This window comes from Lentinus tigrinus (assembly GCF_003813185.1).
Source record: "Lentinus tigrinus ALCF2SS1-7 unplaced genomic scaffold L226scaffold_8, whole genome shotgun sequence".
NCBI lineage: Eukaryota > Fungi > Basidiomycota > Agaricomycetes > Polyporales > Polyporaceae > Lentinus > Lentinus tigrinus.
The window spans coordinates 35441-50895 of NW_027137917.1; the positions used below are offsets into that span (position 1 = coordinate 35441).

A 15455-nucleotide genomic window follows, 5' to 3' on the forward strand; every position below is an offset into this window, starting at 1 on the left:
AGCCATTCGCAGAAGGAAGCACCACGCATACGCTGTGCAATGCAGTGACAGTTGGCGGAGTTCATGCAGCCATGATGTTCAAGATGATGAATCAGTAATCGGCGGAATGTCATGGTGAGATCAACATGAATCGTTGGGCTTGCAAGGGAATCGAAACGGACCGTAGTCGCTTGTCATCTGGTACTAGGCTGAGGTTCGACGGACGCTGCAGCGTCAGCTAGCGTCCACAGATTGGGCGGATGCGTATGTTGTGTTGCGCCGAGACTCAGAGAGACGAATTCGCGCACCTGTGATGCTGCCTTGCCAGAGCCGTCCCGATATACGGAGGATGGGACACCCGCCAGTCGACACAAGGCGTCACCAGGCGTCGATCATCTCGTCGAAGATCGAATTGTAGAACCGACGGAGCAGCGCCACGGCTACCGCACGGAGCGGCGATCGTTCGATATGTGATTCGCAAGAGCAGTGCTACACGCTACATGCAGCAGGCAAACCACTCAGTCCAGGAGTGCCGACTCGTCCACATTCAGGATCACCCAGGTGAAGAACCGGATGATCTCAAGGAAGCCCTCCCCGCGAACCGCTGGCACACACGTGAGCCCAATGAACGCATGATCAATGCAGTACTTGCGTACCTTCGTTAATGGTGTGTGCGCCGTTGTAAGAGTCTTCGCCGTTCATATGTCCGTATCGGTAGATGTGCTTCGTCAGCTTCCAGTAGTGTTTCGTGTCTGTGCGTTATCCCTTAGTTACGGTAGCCTCGCCCATACGACAACTAGCTTACCTGTGTTACCAGTGGACATTGACGGTGCGATGAAGACCTTCTTGTCGTACCCAGTCCGGTTCGACGCGCCCAGCACGCCAATGATCGTACCCGAAAGCAGCTTGAATGGGCCACTATCGCCCATCGGCGTAATCGGAGCAGGCTCGAGCGCTGTGCCCCATGCGTCCGTGATACGCAGCAATCCGTTTATATCGCCCCCATCCTCGATGGTCTCCTTGTACAAGCCGAACGCATCGAGCTCCAGTCTGTACTGTTTGACGATGGGCTTTACGACACTTGCGATGCGCGCCTGGAGAGCGGCAATGGAGCTGTGGATGTCCACGCGGTGGTTTACGATGACTTCTGCCTGCTCGGGGAGCGCGTTGGCCTTCACACCGCCGTGGACGACGTCCGCGGCTTGGGTTGTACCCGCGAGTGCCGAGTAGAGGCGATCCGTCCTCGCGAGATGCTGCTCGAGCGCGTGTAGTGCCTTGTCGGACTTGCGCGAGCCGGTGATAAGGGAGCGGAAGTCCTCGGAAAGAGATGGGTCGTGTTCCGCGCGACATTGGAGTAGGTTGTAGTAGATGCCGGAGCGGTTCAGATGGGGGGTATGCGGGTTGTTCTCGAGTTGCTTGATGACAGCGGCAAGGAGACCTATGCTCTGAGCGAAGACGTGTCAGAGGAACTACCAAAACAACTGTGACACTGGACGTACGGTGTGTTCAGGAGGGATGCTGGAATGGCCACCGGGCGCGGAAATCTCGAAACGTACGTCAAACTTGCCCTTCTCCGCGACACCAGGATTGACCATGATGACATCGTCGGATACGCCATATCCTCCTACATAAGTGCAGCTCTCAGCTCTCAGTTGAAATGTCAAGCATGATCCGATTCGGGCGACTGACCTCCCTCGTCTACCAGGATGGAGAACGCATACTCTCCGTACGTGGCAATGAGGTAGTCGCGGATAGCGGTTGCGCCCTTCGACGGGTGTCAGCACGAAAATACACACCAAACTACTGTAGCACTCACTGAGATGCCACCACGTTCCTCGTCGATTCCATATGCCAAAACAAAGGTGCGAGTCGGCGTGAAGCCTGCCCGCAACAGTTCTTCGACGGCAGTACTGGTAGCGCTAAACCGTGAGACGGGAATATACGATGTAGCTTGTAAACACGCACAGGGTACCAATAAGCCCGGGCTTGTCATCACAGCTACCTCTACCCCAAATGTACTCTCCTATAGGATGGTTGTAGATGAGATTTAGGCATAAGGGGGGTGACGTACCATCGTAGTGTCCCGAGAAAGGCGGATGAATCCATTGATCGACAGTCAATGGTTCCACGGGAACGACGTCTAGCACAAGCACATATGTGAGTAAGCGTGTGGCTGTAGAAGCATGAAAGTGGCCTACCTTGATGAGCAGTCAGAAGCGCAGGCTTGAGAGACTCGTCGCTGCCTTGCCAGTGATAGACGAGAGCATACTTGTTTACGTGAGTCTTGCGGAGAGTCGCGTGCCTACGAGCGTGAAGTTGAGTCCCTACAGCAAGCTTCGAGAGGATTGAGATGAGCACGCACACGAGGGGAAATCGCTCCGCGAGATACGCGTGGAGTTGACCAAAGATCTCCCATCGCTCATCCTGGCCAGGAGGGGCAAGGTCGTCATATGCTACAGTGCTGTCCTACGCGTTCAACAAGGCACAAGACGCGTCGCGGAGCACGTACGGTACACGTATGGCTCCCCCAAGTGACTCGTATGCCTGCAATTTGAAACCCTCTGACTGATACTGTTCCTCCAACGTGTCGAGGAATGCGCGATTCTTCTCCGGCGCAATCGCGGTTGTCTGTGGGCATACCTCGTCCAAAGCCCCGAGTGTGAGCGTAGTGCTTGCGCCGCATGGACCAAAGTGTGGGCTACGAGCAAAGAAGTAGAAGAGCGACAGACCGAGTGCGGTCAGAGTGGCCAGAGAGAAGTAAATCCGGGCGCCGCCTGGTCGGACGCTTGCGTTGCCGAATTCCATGTCTCGAGGGTATGTCACTTTGCTGTCCAAGAACACGTCATGTATCGTTTTCTTCTCAATCCCTGTCGTGGCCGAAGGACTATTTGTCCTGGTTGTACGCGAGGAAGCGGTCCGAGTCTGAGCTTCCTCGCGACCAAGGAGTCGGCAAAGACGGTCGACAATCCTGTCGTCAGAACGCATCTTGACCGGACGCTACGAGGGGACGATGTCCGTCGTGGTGGTAGTCAGGAGGAAAGCACGATAAGGTTGAACGATACGTGGGAGACATGCTAATACTCGACGTCGACATCGTCGACAACGATGAGCTTGAGGCACGCGGCGGAGCCCCGGTCCGCCCCGCTACGATGCTCCGCGGCTCCGGCCGCAGCCTCTCCTGCCCTCCCTGCCAACCGTAGTTTGCCATACTTACATCCCAGTAGCGCGAACTAGATCAGCACACAAAGTCTCTATCTATAAACTCGGGACACCTCGGTATTGTTCTCGAGGCCGGTCTATTACGAGCTATCAACACATGCGGCATAGAAGATAATAGATTGCAATTCGGCGTAATGGTTCCTAATAGGTCCGGATTTCACAATTCCACTGGGCCTGACAAGCGCAGCGAGTGAAGGTGCCGGGTCTGCTGGTGGAGGTAAGCCAAGTACTCACCGCACTTTCCCCCAGCAATCCACAGTCCGCGTCAAGGGGCGAGGACCCCAGTCTCTTGCGAAAGCAAATGCTCTCGATCTCCCTCGATGGGCAATGCATCTGCAAGACGCAGACCGTGGACGCTCCTGGCCAGAATCTAGCATGCAACGATCGCACAAACTCCGGTGGCTCATGCATGCATAGACCGAACTCTCATTCGTCCACCTGAGGATCCAGTTCAATGAGAGCGCATTCTCAATATCCTTCACGCTTGGGTTTCAGTCGACTGTTGGACAATAGTTTTGAGCTCATCCATAGCTCACAAAGGGACAAACGTTTATTCGGGAAGACAGCCGAGCATACATGAATGCACGCAGGTACTGCGGTCCCGCGGCAATCTGCCCGGACGTCAAGCTGCAAACTGCACCGGGTGAGGACGCTGTGAGACTGTGCAGCGCCGAGCATATGACCCCAACACTACGTCGATGTCGTAACGCACCTATGAAGCTACTTTTCGTCACGTAGTCTGTCACCGGAATCGTTGGCTTCGATGGAATCCAGGCCGAAATGATGCATTCATGGGAATGAATAGTCACAAGCATTGTACTGTCCAATGCTAGGAGGGCAGAGGCCCGGCAGCTAAAGAATATGGTTCTACATCATAGCGCTGTTGGATGGCGGCGCAAGTCGACTGTGGACAGAGATGCCGGGGTCTATGCTGAAGACAGGCGCGCTGGAACGTGACGGATTTGACAGACCAACAGTCCGAGGCGCAAATCCAGAGGTGTGGGCTCACCATCAAGCGCAGCATGCTATACAAGGCCGCAAAGGCACCCTAGGCACCTGTTTTGATATAGAATGTGGAGGCAAGCAGAATCAAGCCACAGGAAGAGCAACAGTAACAGTTGTTGCGCGGAAGAAAGTGAGTTAAACGCGTCGATAAGCTGCCGGCTACTCATCAAAGGCCGTGAGGCTAAGTAAGCGTTGATGATGAGCAGAAGAACATGCAGGGACGGGCGAGGATGGGAGCGAAAGAGCTTTGTTGTCGTCGCCGTTGTCGCCGTCTCGAACAAGGCAGGGGCCGGCGCCACTGTGGTCTATGTAAAGCCACGTGAGCCGGCACTGGCAGCAGACAGCTCCGACTCGCCCTGACCCGCACTCGCCCTTCACACCAACCACGACCTCTCTCTCTCCGCCATCTTCCTCGCCGCCCTCTCTGTCGACCATGGCTAGCAAGGCTGCATACAAGCGAGTGCGTTATCGTCCGCACACACTCTGGGATGCCTCAGTCTGGACTTACCGGTTCACAGCTTAGCAAGGAGTATATCGCCATGCAGAAGGAGCCCCCTCCGTTCGTCTGGGCTGCCCCGGATGAGAAGAACATCCTGACTTGTGAGTGATGCTTCAGATACCACGGTCGGCATGCCCTGATTGCGCTCTCGGCAGGGAATTACATCATTGTAAGCGGCAAGTCGAGCTGGGCTTTCCCTCAGACTTACATTCGCTACAGCGAGGTCCTCCAGACTCGCCCTTTGCTGGTGGCGAGTACCATGGTGTCCTGTTGTTCCCTCCGGAATACCCGTTCAAGCCCCCTGGGATCAAGGTGTGTACTTGAACTCTCCGCACGGTCCTCCAACCCTCACTGCCATGCAGATGTTGACGCCATCCGGTCGCTTTCAACCCGATAAGAAGATCTGTTTCTCAATGTCCGATTTCCATCCCGGCTCTGTGAGTTCACCTTTGGAATTATATGTCGTTTTGCAGACTGTACTTAGCTACCGACCAGTGGAATCCCGCATGGAGTGTAGCAACGATGTACGTCCCTCCTCCACACACGATGCTCTGCTCATCTAAATGCATTCTCTCCTGTGGCTATCGCGTTCGACAGATTGACCGGTCTGTTGTCGTTCATGCTCTCAGATGAGATGACAACCGGGTCGGTAACCACAACCGATGCTGAGAAGCGCGTCTATGCCGTCCGGAGCCACTCATGGAATATACAACAGAAGCGGTTCAAGGAAGCATTCCCAGATGTGAGTCCCTCGCCGTCATCTGTCTGATTGTGCACCTTCGGCATCGAAGACCGCGGCATTCATCTTGAAAGACGAAGTACCCTTTTGCCTCACTTGTGGCCTCTCGGCCATCGTTGCTATCTTTGTTGGACTATCTTCCTTTGCTGCGGTATCATCCCACCTCGCCCCACTCAAGATGATTCCTGCCCATTGTTTGTTTCTTAGCTATCCTCGAATGACGTGCTGATGCATCTTACCTCATAGTACTGCACGTCGACAATGCGTGATGTCCCGAACATGGCCCAGAAGGAGCGTGGGACATCCCCAGTACCTACCCCCGCTTCCTCTGCCACCCCAACACCTGCCGCCACGCCTGCCGCCGCCCCTGCTTCTCCACCCGCCGTTGCTCCTGGGTCATCACTAGCCAAGCCTGCGGCGCCCGCGGACAAGGCGGTGACGCGGACAACACCTGGCACGAACGCAGACGCTGCGCAGAGTTGGACAGCGTCCGTCCGGCAGATGATCTGGGAGAAATGGCGCTGGGGCGTGATTCTCGCGCTCGCACTGGTCGTCTCCCGGCTGTCGTCGAGCAATTGACTCTGCCCACCGTGCGGGCGCATGGGAGCAATCTGCTACCAATGTCGTAGCGCGGTTGACTGGGTCCGCGTGCACGTATGCGGGTGATTCTGGCGTGTACGAAACGTGACTACGTGGATGTATGCACCTCCTACCTCACTCTTCCCCATCCCACCTCTCCTCTCTCTACATGGTAGTTGTCTAAGATCATAATCATCATGGCGGACTCGGATTTGTTTACGTTGATTGTCGCCTTGTTCCCCCCCTCTTATTCACACATACACTCCCTTGGGTTCTTCATCTGGCTGGGGCTGTCGCTTGCCATGACTTGACTGGTGGCATAGCTTCACGACTCCTGTCATTTCCTCCCACCCCACTCGTTTTATCACGGTCTCGGGTCCGTCGCATTACCGCGCGGTGTGTACGTCTAGAAGCACAGAAATGAATCATCTCATTCTATTGTATGAACCTTGATCCGGCACAAGGTAAGGTGCCAAGGTCTGGCGCATGCCACGTATTATTTACAATATTGTTGAGCTGGTTATTCAAGACCTCCAAGATACGGAATCGCTATCATATATAGTGAGTCGCTTCCAGGCGGTCCGCAGCGTATCGGATTGGAGCCACGGTGTGCTCACCGAGCGCAGCATCTAAAATGCCTGTACGTTAGTCGCTCTTTTCAGTTGAGGGTCGGGCTGACATACAACCCAGATATTGAGCTCATCCGCGAATCTCAGCACTACATCTACATCGGTACGTAATCTCGCAGTCGGATATGGCATTTCGTTACTCATGATGGGGTGCAGAGAACCAGTTCTTCATCTCCAACACACAGGACGACGGCCCGGTGCAGAACCAGAATCGCGAAGGCGCTTGTCGAGCGTATCGTCCGCGCTGGCCACGAAGGGACCAAGTTCCGCATGGTGGTCGTCATTCCTGAAGTCCCCGGGTTTGCTGGACAAGGTGAGTAGTATCAGTCGCGGAGAGAGAACCTCAGCTCATCGTGCGCGTAGTCAAGGGCGAGACATCTGTCAAGACGATCATGGCCGGCCAGTACCGCACCAGCCTCTTTCACACCAAATTTGCGTTCGCCTGCGCCATTCTCCCAACTAGCATGACATCCTTTGCCCGCAGCCTTCAAGGCTTCAGGATTGTTCAAGTCGATGTCCTTAGCACGCCGACGGACGCCGTTTCCCCAACGGCAGCTAGTGATGGCGAGATGTGCGCTGCGCATGAACCGTGGCGGTCACAGTATCTACGAGGAGGTCCGCAAGGCTGGCTATGAGCCGTGAGTGCCCTTTTGGTGACCATGCTACTCAAAGCTGACGAAGTTGAATGGCAGATCCGACTACATTCGCTTCTACCACTTCCGCGCGTACGACCGCATCAACGCGCCCTGGGGTACGTTGTCTTTCCTCTGCTGTGTCTCCATATCCTGTGCTGGCCTGCTGGGTGCCAGGCTCGTACATGAAGCAGATCCAGGAGCGCAGCGGGGTCTCCTCCCACCAGCTGAACGTCGCCCTTGGCCACATCTGGGTCGGCCGCGGTGAGGGCATCGAGGATCCGAAGGAAGTGTCCGTCGCGATCCCCACGGACAAGTCACTCGCGGAGCAGACGACATCTGGCAAGAAGTCCGAGCTCAAGACGGAGACGTACACGATGCCCGGCACCCTTGAGGAGGCGCGCGAGATTGTCGACCACTGGCGCGAAGCCGCGCAGGAGCTCCGCAGCGACGAGGCTATCTCGGACAATGTGGTGCAGCACAAGTTGCACGACCTTACGAGTCTCGTTGAGAAACGCGGGGCTGGGACCGAGGACCAGAAGCGCGCCGCCTTCGTGTCGGAATTGTTGTACATCCACTCCAAGGTCATGATTGTGGATGACAGGCGTTTTAGCGTGAGTTCAGACTACTGAGCGTGGCGGGGTATTGACTGTGATGATTAGATGGGCTCGGCGAACTTGAACGACCGTAGCCAGAAGGTCTGTTGCTCCACTTCACACATGATATACGTGCATTTTTTATCTCACAACGCGAACAGGGTGACGGCCACTCCGAAATCGCCCTTGTCGTCGAGGATGAGGATATGATGGACTCGTACATGGACGGGGAGGGGCCTAGCCGTCCTACTAGCGGGAGTTTTAGAAGATGAAAAGCAACAACGGTTGCACTTCCACACTGACCAGTTCTATTCAGGTCGCACTCGATGTTGACTGTGCTCGTACGGTAGTGTACTTGGGGGTTAAGTAGAGGTCATGATTCGAAGTATTAGTTGAAGTTTTGGTCACTGGGCTCATACACTGAATTGCCTTTTTGGTCGACGGCTCCGGCGTCTGGCTCCTCTACGCGCAGTCCAGCCTTTACCTGCAACCACGACCCACCACGATCCGCCACTCCCTTTTCTTCTCCACTACAGTATGAACACAGAAAATAGCCATCCTGAGAACGTTACTGAAAATCCTGCGAACAACGTACAATCTCAAGGTAGTCCTGGGAACGTTGCCACCACTTCCGCCACTGTTATCGCGTCCGGAGAGCCGCAAAAGCACAACGACCCACCGTGTGACTGCTGTATGTTAGTGCGGACATTTTCAGTATCTAGATATGCTCAAACTACACTGATTTTAGGGCGCAATCGAGTACCGGAGGACAAGCGGTACTCGCATCGTCCGATCGCACTCAGACTCGTCCTTCCACCAGTTCGCGCTGAAGTGAAATCTGCCATCGAGGCCTTCAACTCAATCATAGAGCTTATTCAAAAAAGAGCGATTGAATTTGGAGACGCGACAAGAATACTTCCTCCTGACATTCGAGGTCCCTTTGTGTCCTACCGGGACACTGTCGCCAACGTAAGCACAACCGGTCCGCGTGCTGCAACTGCTAATCGTGTAGTAGAGCTTCGAGATTGCCATTGAGACCCTCACCTCAGCCCCGGGCTTTGTGTGCAAGCAGGGAAGTGTCGAGCACGAGCGCTTGTATCTCGAGCAACGCAAGCTGTTCACGGACATGGGTGAAGCATGCCTCAATTGGATCAAGGAGTCGGAACGCTTGTTTCAAGCCCAGGAGGCCATAGTCTTGGCCTACCGCCACCACCGTCGCAAGGTGTATCTTCAGGCTGTTGTTCGTGCCATGGTATGACCTCCAAATCATACCACGTTTGGAACTTGCTGAAGTGCACCTCCGTAGTCCATCATTTCTATCCCCTACTCACCGCTGCTCTCGGCCATCTTCACTGCTGCTGAAGTTTTCGGAATCTCTGTCCACATCGCGATGCGTGAACGTGTCTCGGAGGAGTCGTCGGTAAGAGACGCGCTCGAGCAAATCACCAACCTCGAAGAAACTAAGCGAGAGGCTTCAGAAACCCTCGCTCAGCTCAGACACCTCAAAGAGCATCTGGAGACTGTCAGATCCATGCTCGACGAGATGCAGCAGCAGCCACTTGCCGCACAACTCGCCGCCATCTACGAAAAGCTCTACTTCGCCAAAAAAGCAGTTGTGGGCGCACTGTCCGCCCACCGCGACAACTCTGACGCCGTTGTCCCTTTCCGCGACATCGTTCTCTCTTTCCAGGACATGGTGGAGGCCCTCGAAGCGCCAGCCATGTTCGATGGACGGCTCGCCTCGCTGAGCGAGGACCAGTGTGCGGCAATCGACAGGGCTCTTGCGATCCTGAGGAGCTCCGAGCCGGCAACAGCTCCCACTCCGGCTGGCTTGGACTGACACCTTTTCCTATCCTCCAACACGCGTTATCTCGCTTTCGCCATTGCTATGTATCCATCGTATCCTCGGCCGTCCATCTGGCATCCACTCCTCACACTGCTTTCCGTGACGACCACACTGACGACCGATACCCAACGCTAGAGAGGAGTCGCAGATCACTCTCACACACCACAATTGTGTTCCGATCACTCAAGAAACCATGGCTCTTCGTCGTGGCCTTTCCCATACCAGGGCCGAGCGAAGGTGGCGGCAAGGGTTATTAAGATCGTGGGACTATGGCAGAAGGGGGCGAGTCGCGGCGGGCGTACGTCTATTCCGTCATGGTTTACCTAGAGGCAAGCGGTCCAAACACAGCCAGATTGAATACGCTTACTTAGTATGTTCGTATGTTCGTAGCAGTCACATGTGGCTGGTAGTCGCTGAAGCTACTCTAGAGATCAAAGAGCAAGAGGCTTGATCGTCATCTGGTGCGAAACTGCAACCAGAGGCCATAATCCCGGGGTAGTCCTGCGCACAAGCCAGTCAGATATACGTCCCACGTTCTGCTAGATGGTATCTCACCGATCTTCGACATCCCATTCCCGCAGCCGAAGAAGGAACCGCTGCTCGTACGCCCACCTGTCTGCGCGACCCTTGCCCTTGCGCCTGTCGTTTAGCCCCGACCCCGGTACGGCGGCGCGATCGTGCGTGGCATAACAGATGAGCAAGACGTCATTCGTGTCCTCGACGTGGATGAGGTCCCAATCGACCTCCGCTATGCCCTCCCCGACCTCGTCGTATAGCGGCTGCTCGTCTGGGAGCGCGAGCAGCGCCGACACGATGTCCGCTCGACCTTGGTGTGGGGCGTGGTTGCTGCTTGAAATGCCCCCGGGGTCAGAGTGCGCGATGATGGAGAGTGTCGCCATGCGAGAATATGCCCGGGCGAGGATTGCGCGATCTTCGGAGAATGCGATCATGTACCTATGGGCAGACATATGGGTTGTGGGAAATGGGTGCGAATGGGCGGAGTACGTACCGCTTCAGGAAGTCGAGCGCAGCCGCTTCCATCTCGTCTAGGTCTGAGTTGTCGGATGATATGGACACCGTGCGAGGGAGCGGTACTCGGCTGCTGTGATTGTGACTGAGAGCAGACATGAAATCTGGGGTTGCGCGAGAACCATCGGAGTTGGTTAACGCAGCCTGCGACAATATGAGTGCGTTGCGCTCTCCGGTGTCGCTATACGTAGCGGGGGTTTGATTCACCGAGGATGGGTGTGGAACGTCCGCAGATGGTAGCTCAGGAACAATGGGTACGTCGTCCTCCTTCGTGAGGTCGATGACATCCGTCAGTATGGAAGAACGTGGGACAAGGCGTGAATTCGCTCTCATCTCATCGCCGCTTGGTTCCCGGGAGGTCAATTGTGGAGCGCGCTGGTCACCGGCCATTTGGACGTCCCGGCAACCGGTATCCTGAACGACCGTAGGAGGTGGTACAGGACCTGCACCTTGACCAAAAGGTATACGAGCAGGGAAGAGGTAGTCTTGCACCATGGCCTCTTCGTGAACATCAACTCCGGGACGGTCTTGCTGCCCGGGAATTGGTGGACACAAAGTATCTGATAACACAGGGACGTCGCTCTTCCTACATGCAAAGCCAAAGATCAATGAATGCCGTGCTATGCAAGGAGTGAACGTACCAGTCGATAACCATCCCATCCTCGCGGGTGAAGACGCGCAACGGCTGAAGACCCAATTTGCGGAGCTTGTCCATTTCTGCCTTGGCCAGTTGCTGACGGGCTGCCTGGTAACCCGAGTGGGTCTTCCAACAGCTGGATGGGAGAGGCGCAACTCGAACACATCCCTGCGTGACTAGCCGTGCGCCAGCGTTCAAGACGGGGGATGGGCTACGTTCACGCTTTACTGATGATCCCGATCCCATTTCAGAGGCTACTTGAGATGAGATTGACGCAGGGAAGGTGTCGTGCTGGCTGTTCCGAGGAAGCTCAGTAGGGCCTGATACTAATGGGACACGGGTGGGCGTGAGCTTGCGACGCTTTCCAGGAGGGACTTCAGTTTGCCTCGCAGGCATGGCGAGGTCGTTGAGCAGCAAGTCAGAGGCGCGAGCGTGAACCTGGGAGAGGTTGGGATTGGGGGGAAGTGTGACTTCGGTCCCGACGATTGGTGCCCCTAGCGAGTTTGCAGGGCGCAACTGGATTGCATCACGATCCTCTGTGGACTGGGTAGACCTTATGGGCCTCTGAGACATGTCGCTGCGGACAGGCGATGGAGCATTCGCCGTGATTTGCGATGAAGTCTTGCGTCGCTTACGAGGCCGCTTCTGTTTTGAGAACGAAGGACCGTGTGCGTCCAGCGAGCCCGCTTGACGGGCTGGAAGAGGATGAACATCTCGCTGATTTGTCCGCGATAGCGGGCGCTCCGTGTCCAAGGATGCAGGGTTGACAGGCGGATCTGGAGGGAAGGGAGTGCTCTGTGAAATGCGCTCCGTGTTGCTGGCAGATCGAGAAGTTGTTGTTGCTGAAGTCCAGGGACGCTTGACATCGGCGAACGATGGCACAGGTATACCTCCAAACGAGGAAGGACCCCCTGACGGAGGGTGTGGCTCGCCCGAAGACCGAATCGCATGTCTCTCACTTGAATTCCCCCGAGAAAAAGGATGCGGCTGATGCACCGCGCCTCTGCGAGCTGCATCCTTCCATGGTTTACGAGGAGGTGCGGAGGCTCTCACTGCGGGAGGAGCGACAGTATTTTTCTGCTTGGCAAGGAGTTCGTTAGGTTGAGTGTCCTCCGAGGGCCTAGGTGGTGCCCGCTGCGGTCTGTCAAAAGGCCGCCGACGGTGAAAGTTAGTCGAGCCAAGTCGTGCGTTGAACGACATGGTGGATCAAGCGCTGTAGGACAAAGAGCGAACGAAGCTGATGTGCAGGCCTTATACCCAGATCATTGTGATGGCGAATACTACAAGCTCGACAATGCCGTGGCCGTACGCCGACGTCGAGAACTCGAGGGCAAAGTACTTGAAGTTGAAAGCTTGGTCGCGCCACCCGCCCAGCTGGCAGCGCGGCCTTCGGAGCTTCGCGTAAAATGTGTGACGCAGCGACGCGCGTCACGAGACTCCAGCAACCCGCGCCAGACGCGTCGCCTCGAGTTGGCCAGTAACCACCACCGTCGGCGCGTCTCCTCCCATCTCTCGTTTGCTGCATAAGCTTTGGTGTTGAGGGGTTTAGTTTGTGACCGCTTTACTAGTAAGTGGATCAACCGACATGGGCCCTACCTAGCGCCTTAGGCCGATTCCTCGTATACAAGAGCTCCAGCCGCCAGAAGCCTGGCAAGCAAGGCCAGCTTCAGTACCTAGCAGGCACATATGCGGATACTATCATGGAACATAGTATGTGCGCCGGTGTCATTTTACTAGTCGAAACGGCGCTCACTGGAGCACAGAATGGTGTCAGGACCTTGCCCAAGTACCATCCGTGAGCGACGAATCAAAGATCTCACGCACCGACGCTAACGAGTTACGAGTCTAGATGGAATACGTTCGAGTCTTTCGAAGGCATTCTTGACGAACTCAAAGCGGACATCATATGCTTCCAAGGTATGTCACAGGCGGGCTCCAATATGGCGTTGCTGACTGGAAAACACGCTAGAAATGAAGTCTGCGCGTGCGGGATTACCTCGTGACGTCGCATTACCAGGACCATACCATTCATTCTTCTCATTTCCGGTTACCAAGGGAGGCTACAGCGGCGTCGCGGTCTATGTCGATTCGCGCAAGGTCACACCGCACAAGGCGGAAGAGGGTTTGTCCGGCAAGCTCCAACCCAACTCGCCCTTGTCACCGGAAGAGCGCATATCGCCTTCGTATCCCTATCCTTATCAGATGGATCTCTACCCAGATGAAGATGGGGAAGTGCCCTCATCTTTCGATGCGCTCGACGCAGAAGGCCGTGGACTCGTCATTGACTTTGGGTTGTTCGTCCTCATCAACGTCTACTGTCCGAACGAGACATCGGATGCGCGGCTATCCTTCAAGATGAACTATCATCTCATGTTGCAAGAGCGCGTCCGCAAGCTCATCGAGGAGGAGCACCGAGAAGTCATTGTATTGGGCGACATCAATATCTGCGCTACGCCCATGGATCATTGTGACGGCCACCTCCCGAGCAACATCGCCACATTCTACGACCATCCAGCGAGGGGCTGGTTCCACAAGTGGCTGGCCCCAAATGGGCCAATGATTGATATCGTACGGCAGTATCACCCCGACCGCAAGGGGCTCTACACGTGTAAGGGAGTTCTGCTGCCGCCTGTGTTGACCATCACTCAATCTCGTCCACATGGTTAGGTTGGAACATGAAGCTCCAGGCGCGGGAGACGAACTACGGCACGCGGGTGGACTATATCCTCGTGTCCAAGGGACTCCTACCCTGGATCTCGCATGGTAACATCCAGCCCTCTCTCAAAGGATCCGACCATTGCCCCATATTCATCGACCTCCACGATGAAATTACCCTCCAGTCCGGCGAAACACTCTCTTTGCGCGATGCAATGAAGCAGACGCCTGGTTTCAAGGAGCCTCCACGCCTTGCAGCGAAATTCTGGAACGAGTTTGCGGGGAAGCAGACAGTTCTGTCTGCCTTCTTCGGCAAACACGCTGCGTTGAAGCAGACGGATGATACTTCCCCCTCTTCGACACCACCTCCTGACCCTGGGCCTGCAGTCAATCGTGCTACATCAGAATCAGTAAGCTCCCTCAACCCGGCCCTCGAGACCGTATCTCCTGTATCTCCGGCCACAACCCAATCCGCCTCTCCGCCGCCCCCACCAGAACCGCTGAAGAAATTCAAGCCGCCTCAGACGACCCGCCCCTCGCCAGCAATCACCGCGCAGAAGCGAAAGTCCTCCGAGACCGCATCCGCCTCGACCAACTCCAAGAAGCGGAAGCAACAAACTAGTGGACAAGTGAGCATCGCGTCCTTCTTCGCCAAGCCCACCGCGTCGTCATCTTCCTCGTCGCACAAGAAGGCATCACGGCCTGAAGCCATTGAGATCGACGACGACCCTCCGGCGAATTCGAACACGGCTGAAACCGATCGCGACCAGCTTGACGCCGACTACCGCCTCGCGCTCGCACTCGCTGAGGAAGCCTCGCCTCCACGCACTCCATCCTCCTCCCAGTCTCGGTCGCAGTCGCAGAAGAAAGCAGCGTGGTCGAGTGTCTTCGCGCCCGTTCCTCCGCCAAACTGCTTCGTCCACAATGAGCCCACGCGGCTGTACACGGTGAACAAGCAGGGCCCGAACAAGGGGAAGAAGTTCTACCTATGCTCGCGCCCGGTCGGACCTGGGTACGACAAAGGCAAGGCTGAGCGGCTGAGGGACGAGGTGGACCACCAGTACCGGTGCGACTATTTCAAGTGGGCGAGCGAGGTGCGCAAGGAGGTGATGCGCGAGCGGGAGAGAGAGCGGACTAAGTCAGGTGGAAGCTAATCAGGTTGAGTAGTTACAGCTAGGGGATCGCTGGTTGCTGTCAGCGTGTCGTTGGATTTGGAGTTCTGTTCGGCGTTCACATCTTGTTCTCACTGTATCATATCGCACTACTCAAGGATTCACACTTGTATACACCGGAACGTACTAGGGTACAGAGCTGAGAGGGATGGAGGTAGTTCGAGAACTATAGTAAGAGAAAGCAGACGGATAGCCTGAGCGAGAGCGGCAAACTGAGAAAGAAGACGACAAGAGGGTGA

At 55.8% G+C, this 15455-nt stretch overlaps 5 protein-coding genes across 5 annotated transcripts; 3 read left to right on the forward strand and 2 right to left on the reverse strand.

The window, feature by feature from the left end:
- Positions 1–497: 497 nt before the first annotated feature.
- Positions 498–2784, reverse strand: L226DRAFT_460192 (carboxypeptidase S; the record flags this gene model as incomplete). Its single annotated transcript, XM_067675574.1, has 11 exons — positions 498–583; positions 636–731; positions 785–1424; positions 1479–1603; positions 1669–1744; positions 1796–1889; positions 1945–2002; positions 2051–2119; positions 2178–2281; positions 2342–2440; positions 2489–2784. The coding sequence occupies 11 exons, from the start codon at positions 2782–2784 to the stop codon at positions 498–500; spliced, it is 1743 nt and encodes a 580-aa protein (XP_067536796.1).
- A 1769-nt stretch (positions 2785–4553) lies between these two features.
- On the forward strand, positions 4554–6514 carry L226DRAFT_533336 (UBC-like protein). Its single transcript, XM_067680436.1, has 8 exons — positions 4554–4663; positions 4722–4803; positions 4858–4871; positions 4922–5014; positions 5065–5139; positions 5198–5226; positions 5300–5444; positions 5688–6514. Exons 1-8 carry the CDS (start codon positions 4637–4639, stop codon positions 6018–6020), a joined length of 798 nt encoding a protein of 265 aa, XP_067536797.1. The 5' UTR covers positions 4554–4636; the 3' UTR covers positions 6021–6514.
- Positions 6515–6654: 140 nt separating this feature from the next.
- Positions 6655–9717, forward strand: L226DRAFT_521907 (uncharacterized protein; the record flags this gene model as incomplete). The annotated part of the gene is made up of 13 exons (XM_067678727.1): positions 6655–6660; positions 6711–6752; positions 6806–6962; positions 7013–7220; positions 7252–7287; positions 7342–7400; positions 7459–7895; positions 7944–7979; positions 8039–8094; positions 8414–8568; positions 8626–8846; positions 8893–9129; positions 9184–9717. 13 exons carry the CDS (start codon positions 6655–6657, stop codon positions 9715–9717), a joined length of 2184 nt encoding a protein of 727 aa, XP_067536798.1.
- Positions 9718–10274: 557 nt separating this feature from the next.
- On the reverse strand, positions 10275–12589 carry L226DRAFT_521908 (uncharacterized protein; the record flags this gene model as incomplete). The annotated part of the gene is made up of 3 exons (XM_067678728.1): positions 10275–10677; positions 10733–11338; positions 11394–12589. The coding sequence occupies 3 exons, from the start codon at positions 12587–12589 to the stop codon at positions 10275–10277; spliced, it is 2205 nt and encodes a 734-aa protein (XP_067536799.1).
- A 486-nt stretch (positions 12590–13075) lies between these two features.
- L226DRAFT_552036 (DNase I-like protein) lies at positions 13076–15410 on the forward strand (the record flags this gene model as incomplete). Its single annotated transcript, XM_067682852.1, has 5 exons — positions 13076–13099; positions 13153–13184; positions 13239–13306; positions 13359–13997; positions 14057–15410. 5 exons carry the CDS (start codon positions 13076–13078, stop codon positions 15196–15198), a joined length of 1905 nt encoding a protein of 634 aa, XP_067536800.1. The 3' UTR covers positions 15199–15410.
- Between the last annotated feature and the right edge of the window lie 45 nt (positions 15411–15455).